Here is a 25,000-nt window from a genome sequence, read left to right as displayed (position 1 = left end):
TACTCAAATGGAACCAACACATGTAAGTTAACCTCATCATTTGTTGTTTAATGAGAATTGAAAACATCAGATCATGCAGCACCTTTCTTATGACACACAGCAAAAAGTCTTGCTTGTCAACGTTGTTCCATCAGCTGGAGGTCCGACAGCATCCAAAGAGCTGACTGTCAATGGCACCAGCGGGATTGTCGCAAAGCCCACTGTGATGCGTCTTTTTATCAATATTGTGTAAAAATAGCATATATACGTTCAAACATACAGCAAGTCTTCTTATACTGTGTTTAAAGCCAGCAAGGCATTGTTGTTGAGCTTTGGAAATGACAGAGCACAACCGTGATGTCATCAGAGGAGTACAAGTCTCCGTTTGTGCCGTGTACACACATACGCTGAGCGGAAAGTTTTGGAAATCTTTACCTTGGCTTGGCCAGCGTTTGCCAAAGTTTGCGTTTTTAAATACAAATGTTTGCGTGTGAACGAGGTCTAAACACAGAGATAAGTATGCATTTATTAAGTATCCGTGTTCGTGTGGACATGGTCTAAAGCTAGAACTGTTTTGTGAAAAGAAAACTCTTAACTATAGAGTGTATATGTTTGTTTTTTGCACTCAAATGTTTCCATCAAGAAGGCCATGGTGCTGTTTTGTATCTTCCATATTGACTTGTTTGTACATGCATGACAGTTACACTACTTCGAGAAAATGCATCGCCAGAGACATCTGAGTCATTCAGCGCTGCAGGTGATTAATAAAATGATGGCTTAATCCGCATTAAAGCCCTAATTGAACATATCATATAATGATGCTGTTTTCTTAAATGCATTATTTTCTTCCTTTAGGAGATGACGCCCAGTTTGACATGGACATCTGAAGAGGATTAAAACAAGTCATTGCAACTTCATTATCAGTGTTTATAGCTAGTACACAAGATTTTTTTTTAGACCAGTCCTATTAAAAACTTCAGAATGTGGAATGTCTAATCAGTTTTTTAAAAGGGATTTACATTTGTATTGTAATAATGAATGTGCACGAGAAACTATGACAAAATGTCATGATGGATCATAACGGTTTTGGAAATTTGTGTTGTTTTTCTTGTGTTTTAGTATTTCTTCCTGTCCTGCGCTCTATTTTGGTTCCTCTTCCTGTTTTTGGTCTGTCTTGCTGTGACTTTTACCTCTGCTTCTATGCGCTGTTCTCCTCACCTAATCCTGATTACCAACCAAGAGGGTTTATGTGCCAGTGTCACTGTTTCTTGAGCAGGACGCTGGTTCATTGTTCAAATTTTGTGTTTTCGCCTGACCTTGTCTTGGCTAGCCTTGCCTTGTTATTGTCACATTTTTCCTCACTCATAATCTACTTCTGTAGCCACGCTGGTGCTTCCTCATTTTTTGTCACTAATAAAAGTACCTTCTGCTTGCACATCGCCTACCTTCGCTGCATCCTGAGGTCTCGCCAGCAGCAACCATCCACAAGCATAACACTTATACTGTATTTGCAAATTGATTTATAAAGACAATTATTTCTTTGATGTGTTATGTTAAGGGATGTTACCTCACTTCTTAAAATGTTTACTTCATAAAAATAAAATTTATTTTTTATTTTTATATTTTATAACTAGTTAACCATGCTCATGACATTATTGCATTTATCTTACAAATGGTAGAGATTTAATCCTTTGTAACATAGTTTACTCAGTGTAAAATCAACAAAATCATCATAATTGGAGTTGTATCCTGATTGGCCGCTAACGGTCTCAGCCAGCCAATCAGCTTTGACGTCCAAATAAATAACTGTTATATACTAAGTATTCACTCACAAACTTCATAATTGAAAATAAATTACTTGATTTAATGTACAATGTAAACAAACAAATTGGTCAATGTGACCAAAACATCTGAAAGTTAAAGCACTTGTATCATGTAAAAATGTGTAGATTTCTTGCTTTAAGAAACAATGTTCTGTACTTTGTGTACCATAGTGCTTCAGTCAGTGTTGTAGTTATATTAATGAAAAGTACAAAACATCATTTTAAGTGTCCATGCTAGATGTTTGTTGCCGCTGTACAACGCGTCCTTTGCCTTGTTCTCAGTGGCAGCCACACTCCTCCACCACCATGTCCTCGTGGTGCCTCATCACCAGCTTGCCCTTCTCGTAGTAGAGCATGGAGAGTGGCGAAAGGTGTGTGGGCACGCAGGACAAACATGGCACCTTATGTGGGTGGTAATGCTTCAGCAGGCTCTGCGGAGAACAGAAGCATGCATTAGAACAACTGCAAGGCTTGTGTTCATGTGTTTAAAAAGTAAAGTCTTACCTGCATGTAAGCGTGGTTGGTTGGTGCAAATCTCTCATCTACAGGTGTGGGACAGGCCCCTTCGCAGCGGAAGGCGTTATAGCGTTTGGGATAAATCATCCACTGACTCCAGCCCAGCTTCTCAAAGTCCACCCACATGTCCACCTTCCTGCATAAAGGACCCTCCTTGTTCAGAGTAGCAGCAGGCCTCACCACTGGCATCCTTTCTCTGGGCCTGCGGTAAGGATGCGGATGCCTTTTGGCCCTGCGCCACTTTGTCTTGGCGCCAGCATCCCATTCCAAGCTCATGTACTTGGAATGTTCAGCTGTGTGGATGAGAGTGGGTATCCTCTTCTGCCTGGCGAAGACCACCATGATGACCCGGTTCGCCGTAGGGTGTTGGACCCCCTCCAGATCCTCCTCCATCTCCATGGCTACCTCGTGCCAGCGTGTGAGCGGTTCCTGTTGTCGCCAACGACTGAGCATCTCAGTCATGGTGAACACCTTCCAGGAGGAGGAGGAGGGTGTCATTGAACCAGGACGGGCTCTGAGGCGTCCCAGGAACACCCTGTTGTCTGAGCAGTTCTCTTCAGAACACGGGCCCACTCTGGAGTGGTAGATGTCTACTAAAGCAATGGAGGACTCACTGAAGGCAGGGAGGCGCATCCTTAACTCGGCCTGTTGAACGTTATTGTTGTTGGAATACATGGAGGACATGTCAAAGGTGATGGACCATCTGTTGCCTCTCTGCTGGCAGCCTGAACAAAAATACAAGTTAGATTATTATTAAACATGCTTGCATTTTTCATAATGAATATGTAATTAATTAAACAGTGCATGCAGGAAAAAGACTTTTACTTTGCATGTCGGTTCAAACCAAATTGCGTTGAAAGTGTCATCATTTTAAGAAGAAAAAAAGTACTCACTTTTAGCGATAAGACTGGTCACAGAGTCCGAGTCATGCAGTCCGGGTTTGTCCACGATCCAGCTCTCTCTCCCGGCCCGGTCCTCGGTCAGCATGGCTCTGTAGAGCTGCATCATGAGGAGGGGAAGTCCTCCGGTCTTGAGCGTCTGCAGGGGGCGTCCGACGTCTGACATCACCGCCAGACACCAAACCACCAGGAGGAGAACCGCAGCGCTTTGCATCGTTGTTGTGGTCGCTGTTGCAGGGAGTGCCTAAATGGTCCAGTCGCGATGCTGGGGTTGTTTTATGAGGCCCATGCCTGATAGGTGATGTCTTTGATGTGTGTGATCCACCTCTGTTAATGTGACACGATGGTTGTGTCGAAACCAGTAGAACCTTTGTAGTGGCCGAAGTGTGAAACGTGTGATGCTTTGATGAGAAACCTTGACAATAATTTTAGTTAAGGAGATTAGGAGACCTGCTTTGTGATTAATGAGAAATTAATCACACTCTACTTTCTGTTGACTCAACATGAAAGTGCAGGCAAGTTAAGGCCAAAATTGGGGAGAAAAATCAAGAGACATAAATGATGAAATATTTGGTGTAGAACGTATTGAAAACAATAGCGAAGTTGCATTCTAATTGATTTAAACGTATATGAATCATTATGAATACAATATAATAAAAAAAAGTGATCAACAGTGAAGCAGGCAGTATCAAACGATAAAAACTATAAACGCAATTATGAATCATTGAGGGAAAACACAATGAGACATTCTAACAGGATGAAAACTTTCACGTATTTATGAATCATTCATCAAGAAATCAACAAATTATTAGTTAAAAAAAAGCTCTATTATATACGCAAAATAACAATGAAAACATTTTCGAAATTTAAAAGAGTTCTGCAAAGCCTAACCGGATTCATGAAACTGAATTAAAAATATGCCTAATTATTAAATCAAGCATTAACTAAATTGTATTTTTATTATTTTGGTTGTAATTTGCAGAAACTGCAATGTATCATTATGAAAGGTGTTTTTTATCCTTATTGTTACCTTTTTATATAAGTGAAATATATGTAGTTTGGGCCTGTAGGAATGCAAGCAGCCTATATTTGTATTGTTTTTTTACTATTCTACTAGTTAATATCAAAAGTGTGTACCTTACTTACATGCATTAACGTGGTCGGTTTCCAAATATCTACAAGAGAGTTGTACCATAATAATGAAAATGAAGTTTCTCCAGCTCACAGAGTAAAAGCCTCCTCATAATTAATGAGCTGATAATGGACACTTTAACCTTCAATTAATTACACTGCATTATCTTGAAAGGGATGCAATGAATAACAAAATATTCGATATCAATTTGACTTTCAGTTATTCTTGTACTTGATCTTTATAGTGCATACATCAAAGAAATGCTCTTGATTTTGAACCACTCTATGTCTATTTGATGTTCAAAACCTTACCCCAAACTATTACATTTTTATGAATGACTTGGTTAATTTCATACACACTTTTTGGGCCTTTTTTAAACTGTTGTAAATATCTTTATATTATTTTATGTAATGTGTTATTTGTTTTGATGTTGTTTTTATCTACTTCCGCGTTGGCGCAACCTGTGCTTTAGTGCGCATGTGCGCATTATCCTTTAATTAAGGGCGGTTTCCAGCTGCTGAAGTGTCTCCAGGTGAGCCGTGCGTGCCGACATGAAATCACGCCAGCTCATTTGTTTGATTTTTCTGTCAAGTTTAACGTTCGCCCCAGGTAATTTTACATTTCTTTGTGTTTTGTTTTAATATTTGGTTTGGAGAGTATAGCCTATCTGGGTTAAATAGCCTTTTAGTGCTCAGGTGGCATTTTTTAATATGTCTGACGCAAACGAGACAAGATGGGTCATTATAATGACGATAACATATTTCTACAAAAAATATGTTTTGGCAAATTGAAGAGCGTTAACAAATATTACTGACAATTGACGTGCATTCAGAGTGTATGTAAAACTTTTAGATCCTGTGTTTTTTGACATGAAAAGTCACAGACCGGTTGAGCTTGACGTTTTGTTGAAGTGTGCTCCATTTTCAATTATCGATCGTCGTTTTATGTCAACAGAAATTGTATTATTTGAATAAAAATGTAGTTACTGTCCTTCAAATTCAAGTATTGTATGCGATGCCAATTGCCTTCAAGTCTACCAATACTATTTTTCAGGGCAGAATTTAGGCTGCCATAAAAAACAATGGCAGTGTGATGATGGCAGCTGCATCCCTAACAAATGGAGATGTGATGGAGATGGAGACTGCCTGGATGGCTCTGATGAGATGGACTGTACTGGTAGGGGGACTTTTCTCTTGATGCATTGTGATTTTCAATTAAGGTCGATCCCAAGAGCAGTACTTGATGTTTATCCTGGCGGCCATAATTATTTTCTCTTTCATCTCAAGATGGAGGCCCCAACTCCAAAAGGATGTAAACATGAGAAGAGCTGTTCTCATTTTAAGCATTGTTTTATGTTTAAGGAAAGCTTACTCAAATTTCTTTTTGCGTTACATAATTTGACAATGTAGTCAAATTTGGTTTAGTCTTGTCTAGGTACAGTAGTGGCCTAGTGGTTAGTGTCCGCCCTGAGATCGGTAGGTCGTGAGTTCAAACCCCGGCTGAGTCATACCAAAGACTATACAAATGGGACCCATTACCTCCTTGCTTGGCACTCAGCATCAAGGGTTGTAATTGGGGGTTAAATCAGCAATAATTATTCCCGGGCGCGGCCACCGCTGCTGCCCACTGCTCCCCTCACTTCCCAGGGGGTGAACAAGGGTGATGGGTCAAATGCAGAGAATAATATCGCCACACCTACTGTGTGTGTGACAATCATTGGTACTTTAAATACATTATCTTAATTACACCTAATGCACTGGAACCGCTAAAGTCAAACTATGTGACAACATATTAGAAACAAGTTGTTCTAAATACTAAATGAATTAAATCATAATTGGTAAAATGTTCAATTTCACGTAATTTTCCTTCCAGCCATTATGCTTTCAATTAAATGATATTTACATTATCCTATGGTTCGTGACTCTCATTGAAGTTCTTTTGGCACCCCAGCCTCTCCCGATTGTCAGCCAGGCCAGTTTCCATGCATGGACTCAGTTGCCTGTGTTGACGCCTCTGCGCGCTGTGATGGGAAAAAGCAGTGTCCGACCGGCTCTGATGAGGAGAACTGTGTGGTCTCAGAGGGCTGTTTAAACTCAGACTGGACATGTCAGAACAAGATTTGTATTCCCAAAGAGCTGCGCTGCGATGGAAAGAACGACTGTGTGGACAACTCTGATGAAGAGGGCTGTGGTGAGAAATTTAGTTTGCATTTTAAGAAGACAAGTATTTCTGTAGGTTTAATTGCGTCCCCTCTACAGTTTTGATACATTCATTTAGATTTTTAATCTATAAGCATTAATAAGGCAGCTTGGCTTACACACCAAGGCCAACATACTGTATGTAGGCTTTAGGTCAATTTGAAAGTTAGGGTATGACAAAAAGACATTTCAATTCAGTGATTCATGGTTTTATTACAGATGTGTGTAGCGAGGACGCTCTATCTTGTCCAGATGGCATGTGTCTTTCTGCTGAAGAAAGGTGTGATGGGAAGGTCCACTGCTCGGATGGCAGCGACGAGCCCATAACCTGCGGTATGTTTAAAAACGTTATTGGAGCTAAAATGACAAGTGTTAAAATACTTTGATATTGCACAATTAATCTTTAATGTACTATACACGAATACTTACTTACTTCTTCTTGCAGGGCATACTTGCTCTGTGAACAATGGCGGTTGCAGCCACTTGTGTGTAGATGAGACCTGGGGTGCACTGTGCACATGTCCTGCTGGATATGAACTTTCTGTCAATGGAGCAGTCTGCAAAGGTCACACACTTTGTGCACTTTGTGGCAGTTACATTAATTTTTTCTGTGAAAAAAATATTTTCTCGACACACTGCAATTTGTTCACGAGTTGTATTTTTTCTTGGGTAAAAGTTAGTTTTCTGTACCACAGCACCATCTGCTGGCTATGATGTGGTATTATCTCACTTTGTGTTTAATCTCTACAGATTTGGATGAATGTGCCCTTCCCTCTGCACCATGCCTGCATCAATGCACCAACACGGTTGGATCTTATGTTTGCCACTGTAGAGAAGGCTTCAAACAGAATGGTGGCATTGCCTGTCTAGCTACAGGTAATAACATATTTTGCTGCACAAAATATTGTCCCACAAATTATTGCAGATAAACGATAACATTATTTTGAGACCAAATTAATCACAAGTGTAGTTATAATAGTTATATAGTGTAATTCTTTGAACCCTTTTTTTTTTTTTTACCAATGTAATTAGTCAAAAGTAAACATATGTATCATAATTTAGTAAATGAAAATAAAGTGGACTCTTAATCTGTTAGCCAAAATTGCACTTAAATAAATATTGAAATGCAGTCTTTCCAGAAAACTGGGTCTTGTGGTTTTTGTCTTTGTTTTGGTTGTTGCAATTACTTTTCAACAAATGTGTTCAGGTAACGATACTCGACTGCTGACAGTAATGAGGACGTCTGTAGGGCTGCTGAATGTCAAGTCTCAACGGTTTGATGTCGTCCAGAGTCTTTTGTTCAACCCAGTGGCCCTGACATATGACATTACCAGAGGCTGCTACTACTGGGCTGATGGGGCAGGCCGCATATATAAGAGCGATGGACAGCGCAGCAGAACAATCTATACTGGTTTGTTGGACATTTGATATGAAATTATTAAATTAGTGACAAGAATTTGCAGGACAGTGCAAATAGTGTGATCTTCTTAACTGTGTAATATTATTTGTTTCCTATTATACCAATCCACGTTAACGCAAAACAATCTTAATCGCTCGATACATTTTTAAGTACCGTATGTTTTCAGTGGCTTTTCTAGTTTTGCCCTGACTAGTCCTTCAAATCATCAAACAGGTGAGCTTGGAATTAAGGGTCTAGCTTGTGATTGGCTGAATGGAAACCTGTTCTGGACCAATCAGAGGACCGAATCAATCTACATGCAAGCAGATGACAAAAGTTATACTACTCTGTTGAGCAAAGACATCAGTCCGTCGGAATTGGTTCTTATACCAGTGGAGAGGTAAGCTTGGTCCCCATTCCAGTTTGTTGACAGTAAGAACTGTTTGCAAAACTCACTATTTATTGCTTTTTTTAATAATTTATCTTTGTCGTAGCTTGATGTTTTGGATCAACACAGGCCCTGCTGATAGGATGACCATTGAAAAATCCTGGATGGATGGATCAGACAGAAGCACTATGGCTGTGCTAACAGCTCAGTCGGCTCATGGGCTCACAGCGGATGCTGCAGCCAGAAGGCTCTACTGGATTAGTGACTTTAAGAAAGTGAGTTCAAGAGATTATAGGCTGCCGTAGTTTGAGTGTGAACCTTATTTAAAGTATAATATTGTCTTTAGTCCATTGAGACAATGAATGTGGATGGAACGAGCACCTATTCCTTTACTGGACTGTTCAACCGGAGACCAGCTCTGAGCCTGGCCGTGTTTGAAAGTTCCTTCTATTGGGTTGATGATAAGGGCCTCTGGCAGGTGCCTCAGGACCAACCAAGCCAGAGGAAGTTTCTCTGGAAATACACAGTTCCACTCCTCAGTGTTTACCATGAGCTGCAGCAGCCTAGAGGTAACTTAAATACAGTATAAATGTTGCATCACTGTATTATGTCTGTAATGAATAGCCCAAAGTGTACCTTTTTCTTAAGCAGCTTCTCTGAAATCAACATATTTTCAACTCCTAGGCACTTCTGCATGTGCCAAGACCCCGTGCCATATCTGTCTTCTAACTAACAGCAACCCTGTAGGGTTCACATGCACTTGTCCCAACTCCAAAGTTCTGATGCTTGATGGAACATGTGAATGTAGGGTCTTTATTGAATTTTTAATGCTGTATGAAGAAAACATTTCTACAGTTAGGACAATTTCCAAATCAAATGAGCATTTAATTTTTTTTTTTAGATCCTAGGTTCCTTTATGCTACCTCCAGCAGTATCAATATGTTGGCGTTTCAAGGCAGCGTGTTCACCATAACTGAGCTCTTTTCCACTGACGAGAGCATCCTGTCATTTGATGTTGACTGGAATCAAGACTGGCTGTATTGGGCCAACCAAACTGGACACATCCAGCGCACCAGCTTAACCCGAGTCAAGACTGAATGGATTCCGACACCTATGTCAGGTTAATGTTTTTGTTTCTTCAATTCTTAAAGAAAAATTGCATTTTTTTTGCCTATCCTCTATAATCCCTGTGTGAGACAGGAACACAAATTTTCTTTTTGTGTTCAACATATTAAAAAAAATCTGCTAAGGGGTGGGTAACAATTCAGGAAATGGGGATTCAGCTATTCCATCTACCGGTATATAGTCCTCCAAAAAAACTGTTTATGTACATGCTGTTACCAAGGAGTAGCAGGCACTTTCATAATACTTAAACCATTTTGGTCATTTAAAACAATACTGTAACTTATTTTCTGGGCTCATTGATTTCACAGAACACCCTGTCTTCTGCTCGAGTACATTTGGATAGGCTCCAGCAACCCCAAAAGGGACAAGCAGTTGAAAATGGATGGATAGAATGACATTGCAACTAAAGTTACTTCTGTTAACGGCAACAGCATGGAGAGCTCATTCTGTGTTTGGTACCACTAATCATGGCCAATGACAACGATAATCCAGAACCTTGTCTTTTAGACTAAATATAAGAAGGAGGAGCTACAAGTTTTAGAACCTGGATGCTATACAGATCCGGCTTGGTAAAACACTATACAAGCCCTCATGTAGCACTAGTGCTAAATGCTAAACATTTCATCAACAAAATAAGAACATAAAACAGCCACTCACTGGGATGTTGTATCTTATTCACAATACTTGAGCCACATTTTTCTGTTAAATTCAGCGTAATTCTTACTCATCAGATAAACGCTTGGAAGAGACAGGCATTCTGCCGCGTCCTCCCAGCGATGTCGTGCTGAGAGCCAATATCCACTGATTCAGTCAGTCTGGTTTTTTAGCCGCCAGCATGTGGAATTTCTAAGTTTAAAAATTTTCCAAAAACTATTCTGCGGCAGCAACAACTCTAAATAGTAGCATGATGCGCTGTTACTAAACCAGAAAAGTATGTCCTCGGTCAACAATGTCTCTATACCTTGGTTAGTATGCATATCACAACATGTAATTGGAACGTTGTTGGCGATTTTTATGTTTTTTAAGAGCGCCTTATAGGCAAAATGGTAGAATTACCATTGCGTGCATTGTTAGCCACCTCGTGTTAGCATTATTTTATTATCTAGAACTCCCAGGACTTCTTGTCTCACGTAAGAATTGTGGATGGTCAATTTGCCAAAATTGCAGTCTTTCTTTTAAATCATTGACAGTGGACTTTATCAAATTAAATTGTAATTGAAAAAAAATGTCTTAATCAACAAATCTCTTTTTCCTTGATGTTTTTTCAGTTTGCCAAATAAAAGTTGACCAGAAGAGTGGCAGCATCTATTGGGTGTCACGTGACCAAACCCGCATTGGTTCAGTAGAAGTGAATAGTCGTTATGCGCAGCAGTTGTATCACACGACAAAGCAGATTCAAAACTTTTACCTGGACTGGCTGAGGGGTGGGATCATCTGGCTGGAGGAGCAGAAGATCTTTAGTATGAGCATGACAGGAAGCAAAGCTAAAGAACTTGTGCACTTGGCAGAAGTCACAGGGAACATTGCCTTTGACCTCAGAGCCGCTAGTCTGCTGTGGAACTCAAAAATGGGAGGTTTGTTACTTCTGTAAATAACCATGAAGCCTATTCCCCTTTAACTATATACATAGAAATACAGTTGTCCCTCGTCATCATATTGCAGATTATTTGTTAAACATATTCTATCTTAAATGTAGCGTGGTTAAGCATACAGATGGGTAAGTTACTTTTGTAAATAACCATGAAGCCTATTCCCCTTTAACTATATACATAGAAATACAGTTGTCCCTCGTCATCATATTGCAGATTATTTGTTAAACATATTCTATCTTAAATGTAGCGTGTTTAAGCATACAGATGGGTAAATTAACTAAAAAACATAGTACTACAGTAGTAATGGTCACTAAATGAGACCAAATTGATATGACACTGAGTAGCGGTAGAAAATGGAGGGATGGATAGTGTGGCCACTGATTGGCTCAGCCCCTCAGGAAGCATTACTATATTGGATTAAAAGACTAAAGATGACTAAAGTGTGTTTCATGTCTCTTGGGCTCTCATAATGTTTAAAATGGATTTAGAGTGTAGTAAACTATTTTATTTTATGCTTTAGCTTTGAAAATATTAGATTTATAATTGATTCCTACTTAGTGGAAATTAATTTATGGGTGACTGACGTATAATGTAAAGCACTATGTAAATGCAGACAATATACCATTTATAACGGTCATTTCCGGACTCAACGGCGACAAACGAGGGATCACTGTCATTTTAATTTATTTAAAAAAAAAAAAAAAAATCATTTCATGTGGTATATTGTAATTTTTTGATTCAGCCATCATAGTAAATGTATATTGTTTTGATTTTTAATCTCTGACATACTGTAACTGACTTGTACTCCTTCACTTTATAGTGCTAATTGTTTTGCTTCTCTTGTGCGTACAAGGCCTGACAACAATGAGTCTGCTCCAGGATAAAAAACACCAAGCTGGAAAAAGATGGAATATTTCCGGCTCGGTGGTAGGTGCCTTTGAGCCATACCTGCTGTCTCGCTACAAAGACGCCATGACTCTGTGGGATCGGCGTGATGGGCGCCCCATTCAAGATGTGACTGTGAAAGGTCAAGTGGTCAATGTGATGACTGCACTTGAGGACATACATGCAGGTTCATTTCTCACTGTTTATATCAGTACTAGATCAACTGATTGATTTAAAGGCCAATTCCAGCTATTTAAAGTTAACTGTCTACCTAAGGTTATATTCATGAGGTAAAATATATCCTGTTTAATTTCCATAGTACCTGTTACTGTGATCTGCAATACGCCAGCTATGCTGTGTAAGGACACATCTATCTGCCTCGCTCCAAACCAACTTTGTGATGGCAAGGAAGATTGTCCTGATGGAGATGACGAAGATTTTTGTGTTAAAACATGTCCATCCAAAGGTAAAGTCCCACTTAATTATCTCAAATGTTTACACAAATGTTAATGTTCTGTTTTCAAAGAGTTCATAGTTTTCTGTATTACTGCTCTTGTTTTACTGTAATTGCTAGACGATTTTAAGTGTAAAGACCGGAGGAGATGTGTGTCCAAGACTCTGCTCTGCGACGGACGTTCTCATTGCTTCGATGGCTCGGATGAGGTTGGCTGCCCTACTGTTGCCTTGCCGGTGACTCAAGCAAATGTCCTCAAGTGTCGCAAGGGCTATAGGCAATGCAAAAATGGGGTAGAGTGTGTATCATACAGCCATGTGTGCGATGGAGAGAGAGACTGTAAGGATGGGTCAGATGAAGAAGAATGTGATGGTGAGTAACCTTAAGTTTAAAGTTTGATTACAACAAGGATGCATTGATACACATATTTGTAAATGTATCAATTATAGCAAATGAGCTGATTTTCAAATGTTGCTCCAAGGATTTTAACAATTTAAATCTTTATAATCAAATGATAAATGTAATCATGTAGTTCATTTGAACTTGAATTCCTTTTCATTCATATGTGCAACAGAACAGCATGTGACTGCACCAAAACCATCCATTGAAGCATCAAGAAAAATTGTACCTTCAAGTTCTGTACCATCTCTGCCGTCCTGCATCAGCCCCTCTGTGCTTTGTCCTCATCCTTCTGTTGGCCTCTGCATCACCCCAAAGCAATTTTGCGATGGGCAAAAAGACTGCCCTGATGGCTCTGATGAAGATAACTGTGTTAAAAGATGTCCCTCTAAAAGTCAGTCACAAATACAGAACATGATGTACTTGTAATCTTCTTTTTAATCATTTTTTTCCTGATTTCACCCTTAGATGATTTCCGCTGCAAGGATCGTAGAAGCTGTGTTTCTAGGAGCCTCGTTTGTGACGGCCGTGCTCATTGTCACGATGGCTCTGATGAAGTTGGCTGTGCCAGTGTCGAAACCCCTGCTAGCCAGGAAAAGGCCTTGAAATGTCTTGTGGGCGCTAAGCTCTGTCAGGATGGGAGTGAATGTGTGCTCTTCATTCACGTGTGTGATGGAGAGTTCGACTGCGCAGATGGTTCAGATGAAAAAGGATGTGGTGAGTTTTCATGTTTTTCTAAGGTATAAAGCTCAATGTAAAATTGTACCTGTAAGCTATTTAATCTATTTTCAGACACTACCAACCCTGTAAGAAATCCCCACCTGAATCATTCACCTTTACCCGTTAGTGCTCAACCTCCAAGCAAACTCGCCTGTCAGAGACCTTCATTTATTTGTCCAGATTTTTCATGTATTCTCCCAACACAGCTATGTGATGGAATAAAAGATTGTCCTGATGGATCGGATGAGAACTGCATAAAACAATGCCCAAATAAATGTAAGTTTGATGCTTTTGATTTTTTCTAAAACATGTTGATATAGTCAGATTTTTCTGCACATTTCACAGTGGACTTTCTCTGCAATGACCGACAAAGCTGTATCTCCAAGAGTCTTGTTTGTGACGGCCGATCTCATTGCCACGACAGCTCAGATGAAGTCAATTGCCCAACCGTAACTCCAACCACCTCCCGGGGAAACATCCTGAAGTGCCGCTTGGGCTTCCGACTATGTCGGGATCATACTGAATGTGTTCTTTTTAGCCACGTGTGTGATGGAGAAAGAGACTGTGGGGATGGATCAGATGAAGATGAATGTGGTAAGACCTTTTATCAGTTTTGGAGTCTGTATTTTTTTCTTTTTTTTTAAATACCTAACAAATGAGTGTAAAGTTCCAATCACATTTTATCATTATAGCAAAATAAAATGCTAATTAATATTTTTTTTTACTTTCAGAAGCAACTCAAACTCCATCTTCTGTCGTAAATTCAAGCCTAAATCAATTGCCACCATCTGTGAAAGCCTTTAATACACCTCCCCCCAAGCCGTCTTGTAGAAGCCCAGCAGTGGCATGTCCAGATTCATTCCTTTGCATCAGCCCAACACAGATCTGTGATGGAACAAACGATTGTCCTGATGGATCAGATGAGAACTGCATAAAACAATGCCTAAAAAAATGTATGTTATTCTTTTTACTACAAAATATATGGGGTTGATCAAATATTTTACTTTCCCCCCCTGTATGTTCCACAGTGGACTTTCTTTGCAAAGACAGGCAAAGCTGTATCTCCCAGAGTCTTGTTTGTGACGGCCGAGCTCATTGCCGCGACAGCTCAGATGAAGTAAATTGCCCAACCGTAGCTCCGCCCACCACCCAAGGAAAGGCCCTGAAGTGCCGCTTAGGCTTCAGACTATGTCGGGATCAGACTGAATGTGTTATTTTTAGCCACGTTTGTGATGGAGAGAGAGACTGTGAGGATGGATCAGATGAAGATGAATGTGGTAAGACCTTTTATCAGTTTTGGAGTCTGTATTTTTTTCTTTTTTTTTAAATACCTAACAAATGAGTGTAAAGTTCCAATCACATTTTATCATTATAGCAAAATAAAATGCTAATTAATATTTTTTTTTACTTTCAGAAGCAACTCAAACTCCATCTTCTGTCGTAAATTCAAGCCTAAATCAATTGCCACCATCTGTGAAAGCCTTTAATACACCTCCCCCCAAGCAGTCTTGTAGAAGCCCAGCAGTGGCATGTCCAGATTCATTCCTTTGCATCAGCCCAACACAGATCTGTGATGGAACAAACGATTGTCCTGATGGATCAGATGAGAACTGCATAAAACAATGCCTAAAAAAATGTATGTTATTCTTTTTACTACAAAATATATGGGGTTGATCAAATATTTTACTTTCCCCCCCTGTATGTTCCACAGTGGACTTTCTTTGCAAAGACAGGCAAAGCTGTATCTCCCAGAGTCTTGTTTGTGACGGCCGAGCTCATTGCCGCGACAGCTCAGATGAAGTAAATTGCCCAACCGTAGCTCCGCCCACCACCCAAGGAAAGGCCCTGAAGTGCCGCTTAGGCTTCAGACTATGTCGGGATCAGACTGAATGTGTTATTTTTAGCCACGTTTGTGATGGAGAGAGAGACTGTGAGGATGGATCAGATGAAGATGAATGTGGTAAGACCTTTTATCAATTTTGGAGTCTGTACTTTTTTCTTTTTTAATACCTGAGTGTAAAGTTGAGATCACATTTTATCATTATAGCAGAATAAAATGCTAATAGTTTTCTTTACTTTCAGAAGCAACTCAAACTCCATCTTCTGTCGTAAATTCAAGCCTAAATCAATTTCCATCATCTGTGAAAGCCTTTAATACACCTCCCCCAAGCAGTCTTGTAGAAGCCCAGCAGTGCCATGTCCAGATTCATTCCTTTGCATCAGCCCAACACAGATCTGTGATGGAACAAAAGATTGTCCTGATGGATCGGACGAGAACTGCATAAAACAATGCCTAAAAAAATGTATGTTCTTTTGGTCTTTTTTTCTACAAAATATATGGGGTTGGTCAAATATTTTACTTCCCCCCCTGTATGTTCCACAGTGGACTTTCTTTGCAAAGACAGGCAAAGCTGTATCTCCCCTAGTCTTGTTTGTGACGGCCGAGCTCATTGCCGCGACAGCTCCGATGAAGTCAATTGTCCAACCGTAGCTCCACCCACCACCCAAGGAAAGGCCCTGAAGTGCCGCTTAGGCTTCCGACTATGTCGGGATCAGACTGAATGTGTTATTTTTAGCCACGTTTGTGATGGAGAGAGAGACTGTGAGGATGGATCAGATGAAGATGAATGTGGTCAGTATGTAGAATTTAAGGAAAATGGCAGCAGATTTGGCCTAAGAATTTCACTAATTTTCTTCAATACAAAAATGACAATTTCAAGTTTTGTTTATATCCATTGTTTTGTCATGGTGAATATGAGACCCTAAACATGTATACATTTTGTTCACTTTCAGAAGCAACTGAAACTCGATCTTCTGTAGAAAATCCAAGCTCAAATCAATTGCCCCCATCGGAGAAACCCAATAATACTCCTCCCCCCAAGCCATCCTGTAGAAGTCCATCAATGCTGTGTCCAAATTCATTCCTTTGCATCAGTCTAAAACAGCTTTGTGATGGAATTAAAGATTGTCCTGATGGATCAGATGAGAACTGTCTGACAAGATGTGTTTATGAGGGTAAGTAGTAAAATTATTATTATTAATCTATATTCACCATATAAAATGTTATTTTGCATCACCTAGTCTATACTCTACCTCCTCAGGTGAGTTTCTGTGCAAGGATCGTAGGAGCTGTGTCTCGAAGACTCTGGTTTGTGATGGACGCTCTCATTGCCACGATGGCTCGGATGAAGTTGACTGTTCGACTGTAGCTCCCCGCTTGACTACCACAAATGTCCTGAAATGCCATACAGGCTCAAAGCTATGCAACGATGGCACGGAATGTGTTTTATACAGCCATGTTTGTGATGGATTAAAGGATTGCTTGGATGGATCTGATGAAGACGGATGCCAGAAAACCTGTAAACAAGGTTAGCATTATTTTGTAGTCAAATATTTTATTCAAGCGATCACAACTAAGCATAGCACAGGCTTTTAGTATGTGGTGTAAATGAATTATTTAATGTGAAGTAGATTTTTTTTCCTAGATCTACATTTAATTTGTACTCCAACCCAGGTGAATTTCAGTGTGCCCATGGTGCAATGTGCATCTCTGAGGTCCAAGTTTGTGATGGGAGGGCTCAGTGTCGTGACCGTTCTGATGAACTGGACTGTTGGGAACAAAGCAAAAGCTGCGAGTATCGCTGTGCAGATGGCCATCGCTGTATCCCAAATAAATTCTTGTGCGATGGAGAGCTAGATTGCCGGGATGGCACGGATGAACTCGGCTGTAGTGAGTGTTCCGGTCAAACCTGTTAAACAATGTTCTCACTGCAGGTTTTAAAATAAAAATGTAATTTTAAAAAACGGAAACAAATCAGTCATTAGTTAACAAAGGCTGTATTTTTCCAGATCCTGTGACCATAACAGCCACACCTATGCTTCTGAGTCCTGAATCAGTTTGCATTGCTCCTTCAGTTCGCTGCCCAGGTTCATCATTGTGTATCTCTCAAAATCAGCTCTGCGATAGAAAAAAAGACTGTCCTGATGCATTTGATGAGAGGGACTGTATTTTCCAGTGTAAGAGCCGAAGTAAGTTCCAGTATCTGTTCTGATACACGAACGTCCCAACGTTGCTCATGCTGACTCTTTATCTGTATGCATTAGCTGATTTCTTGTGCAGTGACCGGCGAAAGTGCATCCCCACAATCCACGTGTGCGACGGCCGTGCCCACTGTCCAGACAGCTCAGATGAGCGGCAGTGCGAATCAGTGGATCTTGCCACTCCTTGTAAGCAACTAATAAGAACAAAATTATTCTGTTCATGATGTAGAAGAGAATTCGGTAAAATGTAGAGGCAGAAAAGACAAAGGATTGCTTCTCAAACATGCACAAGTTATGCAAATGTGTACAATTTAACCAATGTAAATCCCAATGTACCATAATCTTAAGAAATTAAAATCGATAATGTCACTTTTTCAATGCTAAGCTCCCCTGGACAAAAATGGTGCCATGTCACCTCTGAAATGTCGCAAAGGATTCAAGGCTTGTAAAACTGGCCTGGAGTGTGTGATGTATAGCCACGTGTGTGACGGTGAGGATGACTGTCAGGATGGATCAGATGAAGAGGCATGTGCCACTCAGTGCAAATCAGGTTTGTGTTGAACTTTAATATTTAAAGCAAACTTTTTTTTAAATTTGATGTATTATAAAATTGTCATTAATTCCGTAGATGAGTTTGAATGTCAGCACGGTAATCGATGCATCGCACCAGAGAAGGTATGCGACGGACAGTATGACTGTCGGGACCGATCCGATGAAATGGACTGTGAAAGTCTAACTTCGGGCTGTCAGCACCGCTGTGATAAGACACGCTGCATACCAGCAACCTTCCTGTGTGATGGCGAGAGAGACTGTGTTGATGGATCAGATGAGAAGAAATGTGGTGCTCGGCTTAGTTATTAATTAGAAAAAATATTTTGATGACTATAAAACAGTACCGGTTTCTATTTTGTCAGGTTTGGCGGCCTGTGAAGTTGAACAATACCGTTGCATTAGCGGCCAGTGTGTATCTGAGGCTCTTCGATGTGATGGCTACGCTGACTGCAGTGACCGCTCTGATGAGGTCGACTGCGCAAGACCCCCACGCTGCCCCACAGAACTGCGATGCCCTCACAGTCACGAGTGCCTGCAGAGCGAATGGTTATGTGATGGCGAGGATGACTGCAAAGATGGCTCAGACGAAAAGGCAAGGCCGCACTGAGATGTCAATCAAAATGTCTGCGCTTTTCTTTCAATTTGGTGTCCCTTGAATGCAGAACTGCTTGACTAAACCTCCATCATGTAGAGAATACCAGTGGCAGTGTGAAGGCAGCAGTCAATGCATTCCTCTATTCTGGAGGTGTGATGGGAAGACGGACTGTCACAACAGCATGGACGAGGGCAAATGTAAGAGATTAATGCTTAAAATGGAGTTGGAATCCTTATAAATCTGTGAGCAGCATTGACCAGGTCCTTGGCCCCCAACATGACTGAGGTTTCACACCGTTAGGTTAACAGTTTTGTTAATTTCGTGTTGCCACTGGGTGGCACTGAGACAAATTCAGGAGAATGACCCTTTGAATAACTTCAGGATATCATATGCACTAATTATGATAAAGTGCTTTCCTTGTGGAGACACTTACATTGTGGTGAATAATCTTTACAATCACCAATGTTTGTAGCGTAGGCTAAAAAGTGTTGAAAATTGTCCATCTGTTTAGTATTTGTGATTTTAATTTTGCAAACTTAAGTTTTAAGTCAAGACACCCAAAAATCCACCTGAAATGATAAACGTTACAGTTCCAAAGGGGCTGCACACTGGTATCGCTTGGGGCTCAATCCCTAATTAAACATACTGTGTAAGCTAGCATTTGCCCTGTCTTGTTTTGTCCATGCATATACTGTTTATCCTGAATCTGTTTTTAAAGGCAACGAGAGAAAGTGCCCGTCTCATCTTTATCAATGTGGCAGTGGTGAGTGTGTGAACATGCGACTGGTGTGCAACGGCTTCACCAACTGTGCTGACAGTTCAGACGAGGGTGTGGGATGCACACTGCGCAACTGCTCCAGTCCATTAGCTCCTCGGTGCGAACATAGTTGTGTCAGCACGCCAAATGGACCGGTCAGTAAAACAAGAAAAGTTCTGTTATTGTAGAAGGCACTGCTGTACTTTGTAGTTCTAAAATATGTGTTAATTAAACATACAAATATGTATCCCATCTCACAAGATGAGACTTCATAACTGAAGGAGTCTACATTTGCTAATTTGATCTGCTTAGTTTGAAATACACATTTTGTCCATCTTTGCAGAGGTGTTATTGTGCAGCAGGTTTCACACTACATTCCGGTGGTGCGTCTTGTGTGGACACCAACGAGTGCAATTTGTTGCAGCATGAGGCATGCAAACACAGCTGCATCAACACCCGGGGATCCTACGTGTGCCATTGCCACCCTGGGTTCTACCTGGAACCAGACAACAAAAGCTGCAAGACAAAGGGTATGTGATTATGTAGTTTTGTTTCACTTAATCTAAAAGCATTCAAAATATCACACAGCTTTTCTTGAGCTAGTTTCTGTCATGACACATGGAGCACTTTCATGCAAATACTTTCAGGAGGAAGACAGGGACACACGTCAGTCTTGTCCAAAATATGTATATATTTTTTTCAATCATAAATCTTAGTGTTACATGTCCTATTGAAGTCCAAGAAAGATTTACCTGCTTATATTGAGTATTAAACTGGGTGCCATTTGTATTAAATTGACAGTTTGATTTAAACATCTATCTAGATCAGGGGTCACCAACGCGGTGCCCGCGGGCACCAGGTCGCCCGTAAGGACCAGATGAGTCGCCCGCGGGCCTGTTCTAAAAAAAAATAATATTAAAAAAAAAAATATATATATATATATATTTATTTTTTTTAAAATTAAATCTACATAGAAAAAACACAAGATACACTTTCAATCAGTGCATCAACCCAAACAACCTCCCCCATGCACACTCATCCACACCCACTCACACAAAAGGGGTTATTTCTTTCTGCTACCAATATTCTGGTTCCCACAACATAGACAACACATCTGCAAGGGACACAATCCCTGAAGCACACCTGATTGTATAGGCTGCTGGTCCACTAACATTTTCATTAATTACTATTTTTTATGTAATTATTTTTATATTGTTTTACTTTCTTTTTTATCCAAGAAAATGTTTTTTATTTTATCTTTTTTTTTTTTTTTTTTTTTTAAAAGGGCCTTATCTTCAACAGACCAGGTTGTCAATGAAATTAGATTTGTTTAAAGGGTTTTTAAAACCAGGTCCAGTCCAGATAATGTCCAAGTCGGACTCAGCAACACACACCTTCATTCATGTACACAGAAAAAAATTAGGGAACACAACAGATTGCATATAATTTATAAACAAAATTACATTTTCAAAATAAGCATTTATGTACAGTCCAGATTATGTCCAGGTCACTCAAATTAGGGAACACAACAACAGATATCATATAATCTATAAACATAATTATACTTTCAAAATAAGCCTTTGAGGACTTCTCATCTTTTTTTAAATGTTTTTTGGCATCATCGTTTTCAACCATGTAACTTTCTAAAGTTAGAAAATATTGAATAAATGTTTTAAAGAGAGTAATACTAAGTGAATATCTGTTTTTGGCCTTAAAAATAAAAATTTTACGGAGTACTATAATTAAATTGACTAAATCATGATTGTCAATGAACTCTCATAAAATAACAGAAACCACATTAAGCTTCATAAACAAACCAATCCTTAAACACATTTTTTCAACTTCCACCCAAAACAAAGACACAATATGACAATACCAAAACAAATGCAGGGTGGATTCAGACTCCTGACAACAAAATCGGCAATCTGACTCTGTCATATTCCATAATTTTAACATTTTCCCTGTGGGCAAGAAGTTATAAATCATTTTAATTTGAAAATAACGATTTTGCACATCGATAGTAGTTTTATAAATTAGTTTGAATATGGCATCCCATGGCAACGGGCAGTCAAAAAATTCCTCCCATTTTCCATATGTGTTGTATGGGGCAGCCTTCAAAGATTTCTTTATTAAATAAAAATTATATATTTTTCTATTTAACTTCCTTTTTGCCAACTAGAATTTCTTATTAGAGGTTTACAAACTAATAATTTAGTAGTTCCATAATTAATTGTTTCCATCTTTTACCAATTACTCCAGTTAGTTGATAAAATGAAAAGCTTGAGCAAGCATCACCATACATAGTTCTAAATTCATCATACTTCAGCATTTTACCATTCTCATTGATATCATTGACAAAAATGATTCCTCTTTCAAACATATTTTTCCAAAAGAAAGGCTTTCCATCTATTACAATATTAGAGTTCATCCATATTATCTGCTGCAAAATATCGTCTCTTTTTTCTGGCACATAAAATTGAAAACACCACTATGAGTGGATTGTTTCCTTTATGAACCCCGCCATGTTTCCCAGCAGACTCTCTACATAAGAAAAATGGGAGGGGATCACTTGTAAAAAAGAATACAATTTCTTTTGATACAGTACATGTTTTTTGTCCAAAAGGACATTTGTGTACCACTCAATGTTTAAATACATATTTGGAACAATTGATGCTTTTAAAGACAGACACATAGCTTCAAGGTTGAGAAGTTTCAGGCCCCCATATTCATACTCTTTGTACAAAACCTTTCTTTCAATCTTTTCTGGTTTGCCGTTCCAGACAAAATCGAAGACCCTCCGCTCATAAATCTTAAAGTTTTGTGATGGAGCTGGTAATGACAAAAACAAATAAATAAATTGAGGAATAATTAACGAGTTGGCAATAGACATTTTACCATACAAGGTTAGGGATTTCCCTTTCCATAATTGCATAATTTTGTCCAGCTTTCTTAGTCGATTATCATAATTTACTGAGCCTAGATCTTCCAGATTTTCTGGGACAACACTAAGTATGTTAACTGGTCCATCTGTCCACAAAACAGGCACTTTGCATTCCATTCGAAAGGATGTTCCCTTTAGATTTCCGATCCTTAACATTTTACATTTATCATAATTAAGCTTAAGGCCAGATTGCTGTGAAAATATGTCCAAAAGATTAAGAAGATTCCGCAAACAATGAGGAAAAATCTTATATTTGTGAATCAGCCTTTTCTGACATGAACTTCATCAAGAACAAACACAGAACACGCCTCACTCATGCACATCTGCAAGACTCACTCAGAGTTGCAGTGTCAAGTTACACACCAGAGTACAACACACTAGTTAACAGCATGCAATGCCAGGCTTCCCACTAACTGACAAAGAAACAGATAACAGATTTGGTGTCCAGTTCAAAGTGTGACATGGTTTAAAAATTTGAGAGTTTACTTTTGTATTTTACATGAGTTATTATTTGTACAAACATGGTGCAAACTAATTCATGATTTGTTATAAAATGTTAGTGGCTAGCTAGTTAAAATGGGATATTGTGATTTCACAAGACTGTCTTAGAAGTGATCATTTGAAAATGTTCAATTTGAAAAATGTGCACTTAGAGAAAATATAAAAATAAAGTGTTGCATATTGATATTTATCTGTTTCTATATATATTTATTGTGAGAAATCATTAAGATGATCAGTGTTTCCACAAAGATAAATATTATTCATTATTAATAACAGAGTTAAAGGTAAATTGAGCAAATTGGCTATTTCTGGCAAATTATTTAAGTGTATATCAAACTGGTAGCCCTTCGCATTAATCAGTACCCAAGAAGTAGCTCTTGGTTTCAAAAAGGTTGGTGACCCCTGATCTAGATCATTCGAATGTTGAGTAATGAATCAAAGATGGCTTAAACATGAATATAGAATAAATAGCAATGATTAAAATGAGACTTTCTTTTTAGATGAGCCACTGCTGCTGGCATCAGTTCAGTCAGAACTGTTACTTCTCGGCATTCATACTGGCACCTTACGTCTTCTGTCTTCTGCCAATCGACCTGTTTTTTCACTGGATTACCACTGGGCTCAGCAAAGAGTTTACTGGCTGAGTCCCGACTACCAGAGCATCCGTTGGGCTGACATGACAAAAGACTCAAACAAAAAAGGGACTCTTATCAAAGGTGCGCACTATAATTTCTGCCTAATCACAATTACATTCCTTTAGAGATTAATGCAGCAAGATGAGTGTTTAATTTGAGGGTTTGTCAACACTAGAATTTTTTTTTTACAGGAGTGAAGTCTGATTTCATTGCCATAGACTGGGTTGGTAAAAACCTATACTGGGTGGATGGACTAGTTGGACAGATTCTGGCGGTGCGACTTAGTGATACTAAAGTGAAATCTGAAGATTACATTGTGGTCCTGGCTGAAGATCTCGAGCAGCCCCGCTCGCTGGTCTTGCTGCCACACAAAGGGTGAGGTACCCTGTCAGGACAGTTGAATCCTCACCCTGAATTGTTATAATATTTTCGCTTGAAAACATATTTCAGGTTAATGTTGTGGTCTGAGATTGGCAGCACCCCTCAGATCCAGCGGTCTGGGATGGACGGCTCAAAGAAGAAGGTCGTGGTGAGCAGTGGCTTGAGCTGGCCTGTAAGTTTGGCCTATGATTTCCTGGATGACCGTGTGTACTGGGCTGACGAGAAGATATGCTGCATTGGCTCTGCCACCCTGGATGGAGATTATATAAAGGTGTGTGTATGTATATGTATACATATTGATCTATATATATATGTATGTACTGTATATGTATGCATAGAGATGTACAGTCGTGGTCAAAAGTTTACATACACTTGTAAAGAACAATCTCATGGCTGTCTTGAGTTTCCAATAATTTCTACAACTCTTATTTTTTTTGTGATAAAGTGATTGGAGCACATACTTGTTGGTCACAAAAAACATTAAAGGAGATTGGTTCTTTTATGAATTTGTTATGGGTCTACTGAAAATGTGACCAAATCTGCTGGGTCAAAAGTATACATAATACAATGTTAATATTTGGTTACATGTCTCTTGGCAAGTTTCACTGCAATAAGGCACTTTTGGTAGCCATCCACAAGTTTCTGGTTGAATTTTTGACCACTCCTCTTGACAAAATTGGTGCAGTTCAGCTAAATTTGTTGGTTTTCTGACATGGACTTGTTTCTTCAGCACTGTCCACACGTTTAAGTCAGGACTTTGGGAAGGCCATTCTAAAACCTTAATTCTAGCCTGATTTAGCCATTCCTTTACCACTTTTGACGTGTGTTTAGGGTCATTGTCCTGTTGGAAAACCCAACCTGCGGGCTGATGATTTTAGGTTGTCCTGAAGAATTTGGAGGTAATCCTCCTTTTTCATTGTCCTATTTACTGTCTGTAAGGCAATAGTTCCATTGGCAGTTCCATTGGCAGCACAAACAGCCCCAGAGCATAATACTACCACCACCATGCTTAGCTGTTTGGCCACAATACACAGCAATGTGTTTGGAGGAGAAAAGGTGAGGCCTTTAATCCCAGGAACACCATGCTT

At 39.5% G+C, this 25,000-nt stretch overlaps 4 protein-coding genes across 9 annotated transcripts in view; 3 read left to right on the top strand and 1 right to left on the bottom strand.

Moving 5' to 3' along the window:
* The window catches only part of LOC133638468 (eukaryotic translation initiation factor 4E-binding protein 2-like), a 40,602-nt gene extending 39,637 nt beyond the window's left edge, over positions 1-965 (top strand). For 2 of the 3 annotated variants that reach the window (XM_062031113.1, XM_062031112.1), the window contains 2 exons: positions 680-736; positions 835-965. In XM_062031113.1, coding sequence (XP_061887097.1) covers positions 680-736; positions 835-866 — 89 coding nt within the window. In that variant the 3' untranslated portion in view covers positions 867-965. The remainder of the gene's footprint in view (positions 1-679; positions 737-834) is intronic. The other variant, XM_062031114.1, reaches the window with a different exon arrangement.
* Positions 966-1,904: 939 nt separating this feature from the next.
* LOC133638467 (nodal homolog 2-A-like) lies at positions 1,905-3,442 on the bottom strand. The gene is made up of 3 exons (XM_062031111.1): positions 3,212-3,442; positions 2,307-3,043; positions 1,905-2,233 (listed from the first exon to the last, which is right to left on the bottom strand). Exons 1-3 carry the CDS (start codon positions 3,429-3,431, stop codon positions 2,081-2,083), a joined length of 1,110 nt encoding a protein of 369 aa, XP_061887095.1. The 5' UTR covers positions 3,432-3,442; the 3' UTR covers positions 1,905-2,080.
* A 1,386-nt stretch (positions 3,443-4,828) lies between these two features.
* On the top strand, positions 4,829-16,039 carry LOC133638465 (low-density lipoprotein receptor-related protein 2-like). Of its 4 annotated transcripts, none has more exons than XM_062031107.1 (26): positions 4,829-4,958; positions 5,403-5,525; positions 6,300-6,539; positions 6,767-6,880; positions 6,993-7,112; positions 7,298-7,423; positions 7,755-7,958; positions 8,181-8,346; positions 8,441-8,609; positions 8,681-8,903; positions 9,019-9,138; positions 9,236-9,454; positions 10,728-11,033; positions 11,905-12,123; positions 12,256-12,402; positions 12,511-12,762; positions 12,965-13,183; positions 13,258-13,506; positions 13,582-13,785; positions 13,855-14,103; positions 14,244-14,462; positions 14,538-14,786; positions 14,924-15,145; positions 15,221-15,469; positions 15,592-15,812; positions 15,893-16,039. In XM_062031107.1, the coding sequence occupies exons 1-25, from the start codon at positions 4,901-4,903 to the stop codon at positions 15,792-15,794; spliced, it is 4,869 nt and encodes a 1,622-aa protein (XP_061887091.1). In that variant the 5' UTR covers positions 4,829-4,900; the 3' UTR covers positions 15,795-15,812; positions 15,893-16,039. The 4 variants fall into 4 exon arrangements, with proteins under 4 accessions (XP_061887091.1, XP_061887092.1, XP_061887090.1 ...); XM_062031108.1 differs by having other exon boundaries at positions 14,241-14,462; positions 14,927-15,145; XM_062031106.1 differs by having other exon boundaries at positions 14,241-14,462; positions 15,595-15,812.
* The window catches only part of si:dkey-88l16.3 (low-density lipoprotein receptor-related protein 2), a 22,175-nt gene continuing 13,175 nt past the window's right edge, over positions 16,001-25,000 (top strand). Inside the window, exons 1-15 of the mRNA XM_062031110.1 lie at positions 16,001-16,141; positions 16,303-16,524; positions 16,611-16,877; positions 17,024-17,239; positions 17,359-17,538; positions 17,614-17,736; positions 17,936-18,100; positions 18,179-18,391; positions 18,465-18,694; positions 18,765-18,894; positions 19,416-19,609; positions 19,798-19,984; positions 23,397-23,612; positions 23,723-23,906; positions 23,982-24,183. Coding sequence (XP_061887094.1) covers positions 16,413-16,524; positions 16,611-16,877; positions 17,024-17,239; positions 17,359-17,538; positions 17,614-17,736; positions 17,936-18,100; positions 18,179-18,391; positions 18,465-18,694; positions 18,765-18,894; positions 19,416-19,609; positions 19,798-19,984; positions 23,397-23,612; positions 23,723-23,906; positions 23,982-24,183 — 2,619 coding nt within the window. The 5' untranslated portion in view covers positions 16,001-16,141; positions 16,303-16,412. The remainder of the gene's footprint in view (positions 16,142-16,302; positions 16,525-16,610; positions 16,878-17,023; positions 17,240-17,358; positions 17,539-17,613; positions 17,737-17,935; positions 18,101-18,178; positions 18,392-18,464; positions 18,695-18,764; positions 18,895-19,415; positions 19,610-19,797; positions 19,985-23,396; positions 23,613-23,722; positions 23,907-23,981; positions 24,184-25,000) is intronic.

This window comes from Entelurus aequoreus, linkage group LG21 (genome assembly GCF_033978785.1).
Source record: "Entelurus aequoreus isolate RoL-2023_Sb linkage group LG21, RoL_Eaeq_v1.1, whole genome shotgun sequence".
NCBI lineage: Eukaryota > Metazoa > Chordata > Actinopteri > Syngnathiformes > Syngnathidae > Entelurus > Entelurus aequoreus.
Note: the sequence above shows the minus strand (reverse complement) of the source record. Positions and strands in the feature narration are given on the sequence as shown.

What these genes read in the sequence shown, in the direction of transcription:
- LOC133638465 (XM_062031105.1), top strand. Translation starts at nt 4,901, where the DNA reads ATGAAATCACGCCAGCTCATTTGTTTGATTTTTCTGTCAAGTTTAACG. An exon ending in TGAGCTGCAGCAGCCTAGAG is followed by an intron (nt 8,904 to 9,018) that starts GTAACTTAAATA and finishes TTCAACTCCTAG; the next exon opens with GCACTTCTGCATGTGCCAAG. An exon ending in AAAACAATGCCTAAAAAAAT is followed by an intron (nt 15,146 to 15,220) that starts GTATGTTATTCT and finishes TATGTTCCACAG; the next exon opens with TGGACTTTCTTTGCAAAGAC.
- LOC133638467 (XM_062031111.1), bottom strand. Translation starts at nt 3,431, where the DNA reads ATGCAAAGCGCTGCGGTTCTCCTCCTGGTGGTTTGGTGTCTGGCGGTG. An exon ending in GACCAGTCTTATCGCTAAAA is followed by an intron (nt 3,044 to 3,211) that starts GTGAGTACTTTT and finishes ATTTTTGTTCAG; the next exon opens with GCTGCCAGCAGAGAGGCAAC. An exon ending in CCAACCACGCTTACATGCAG is followed by an intron (nt 2,234 to 2,306) that starts GTAAGACTTTAC and finishes TGTTCTCCGCAG; the next exon opens with AGCCTGCTGAAGCATTACCA.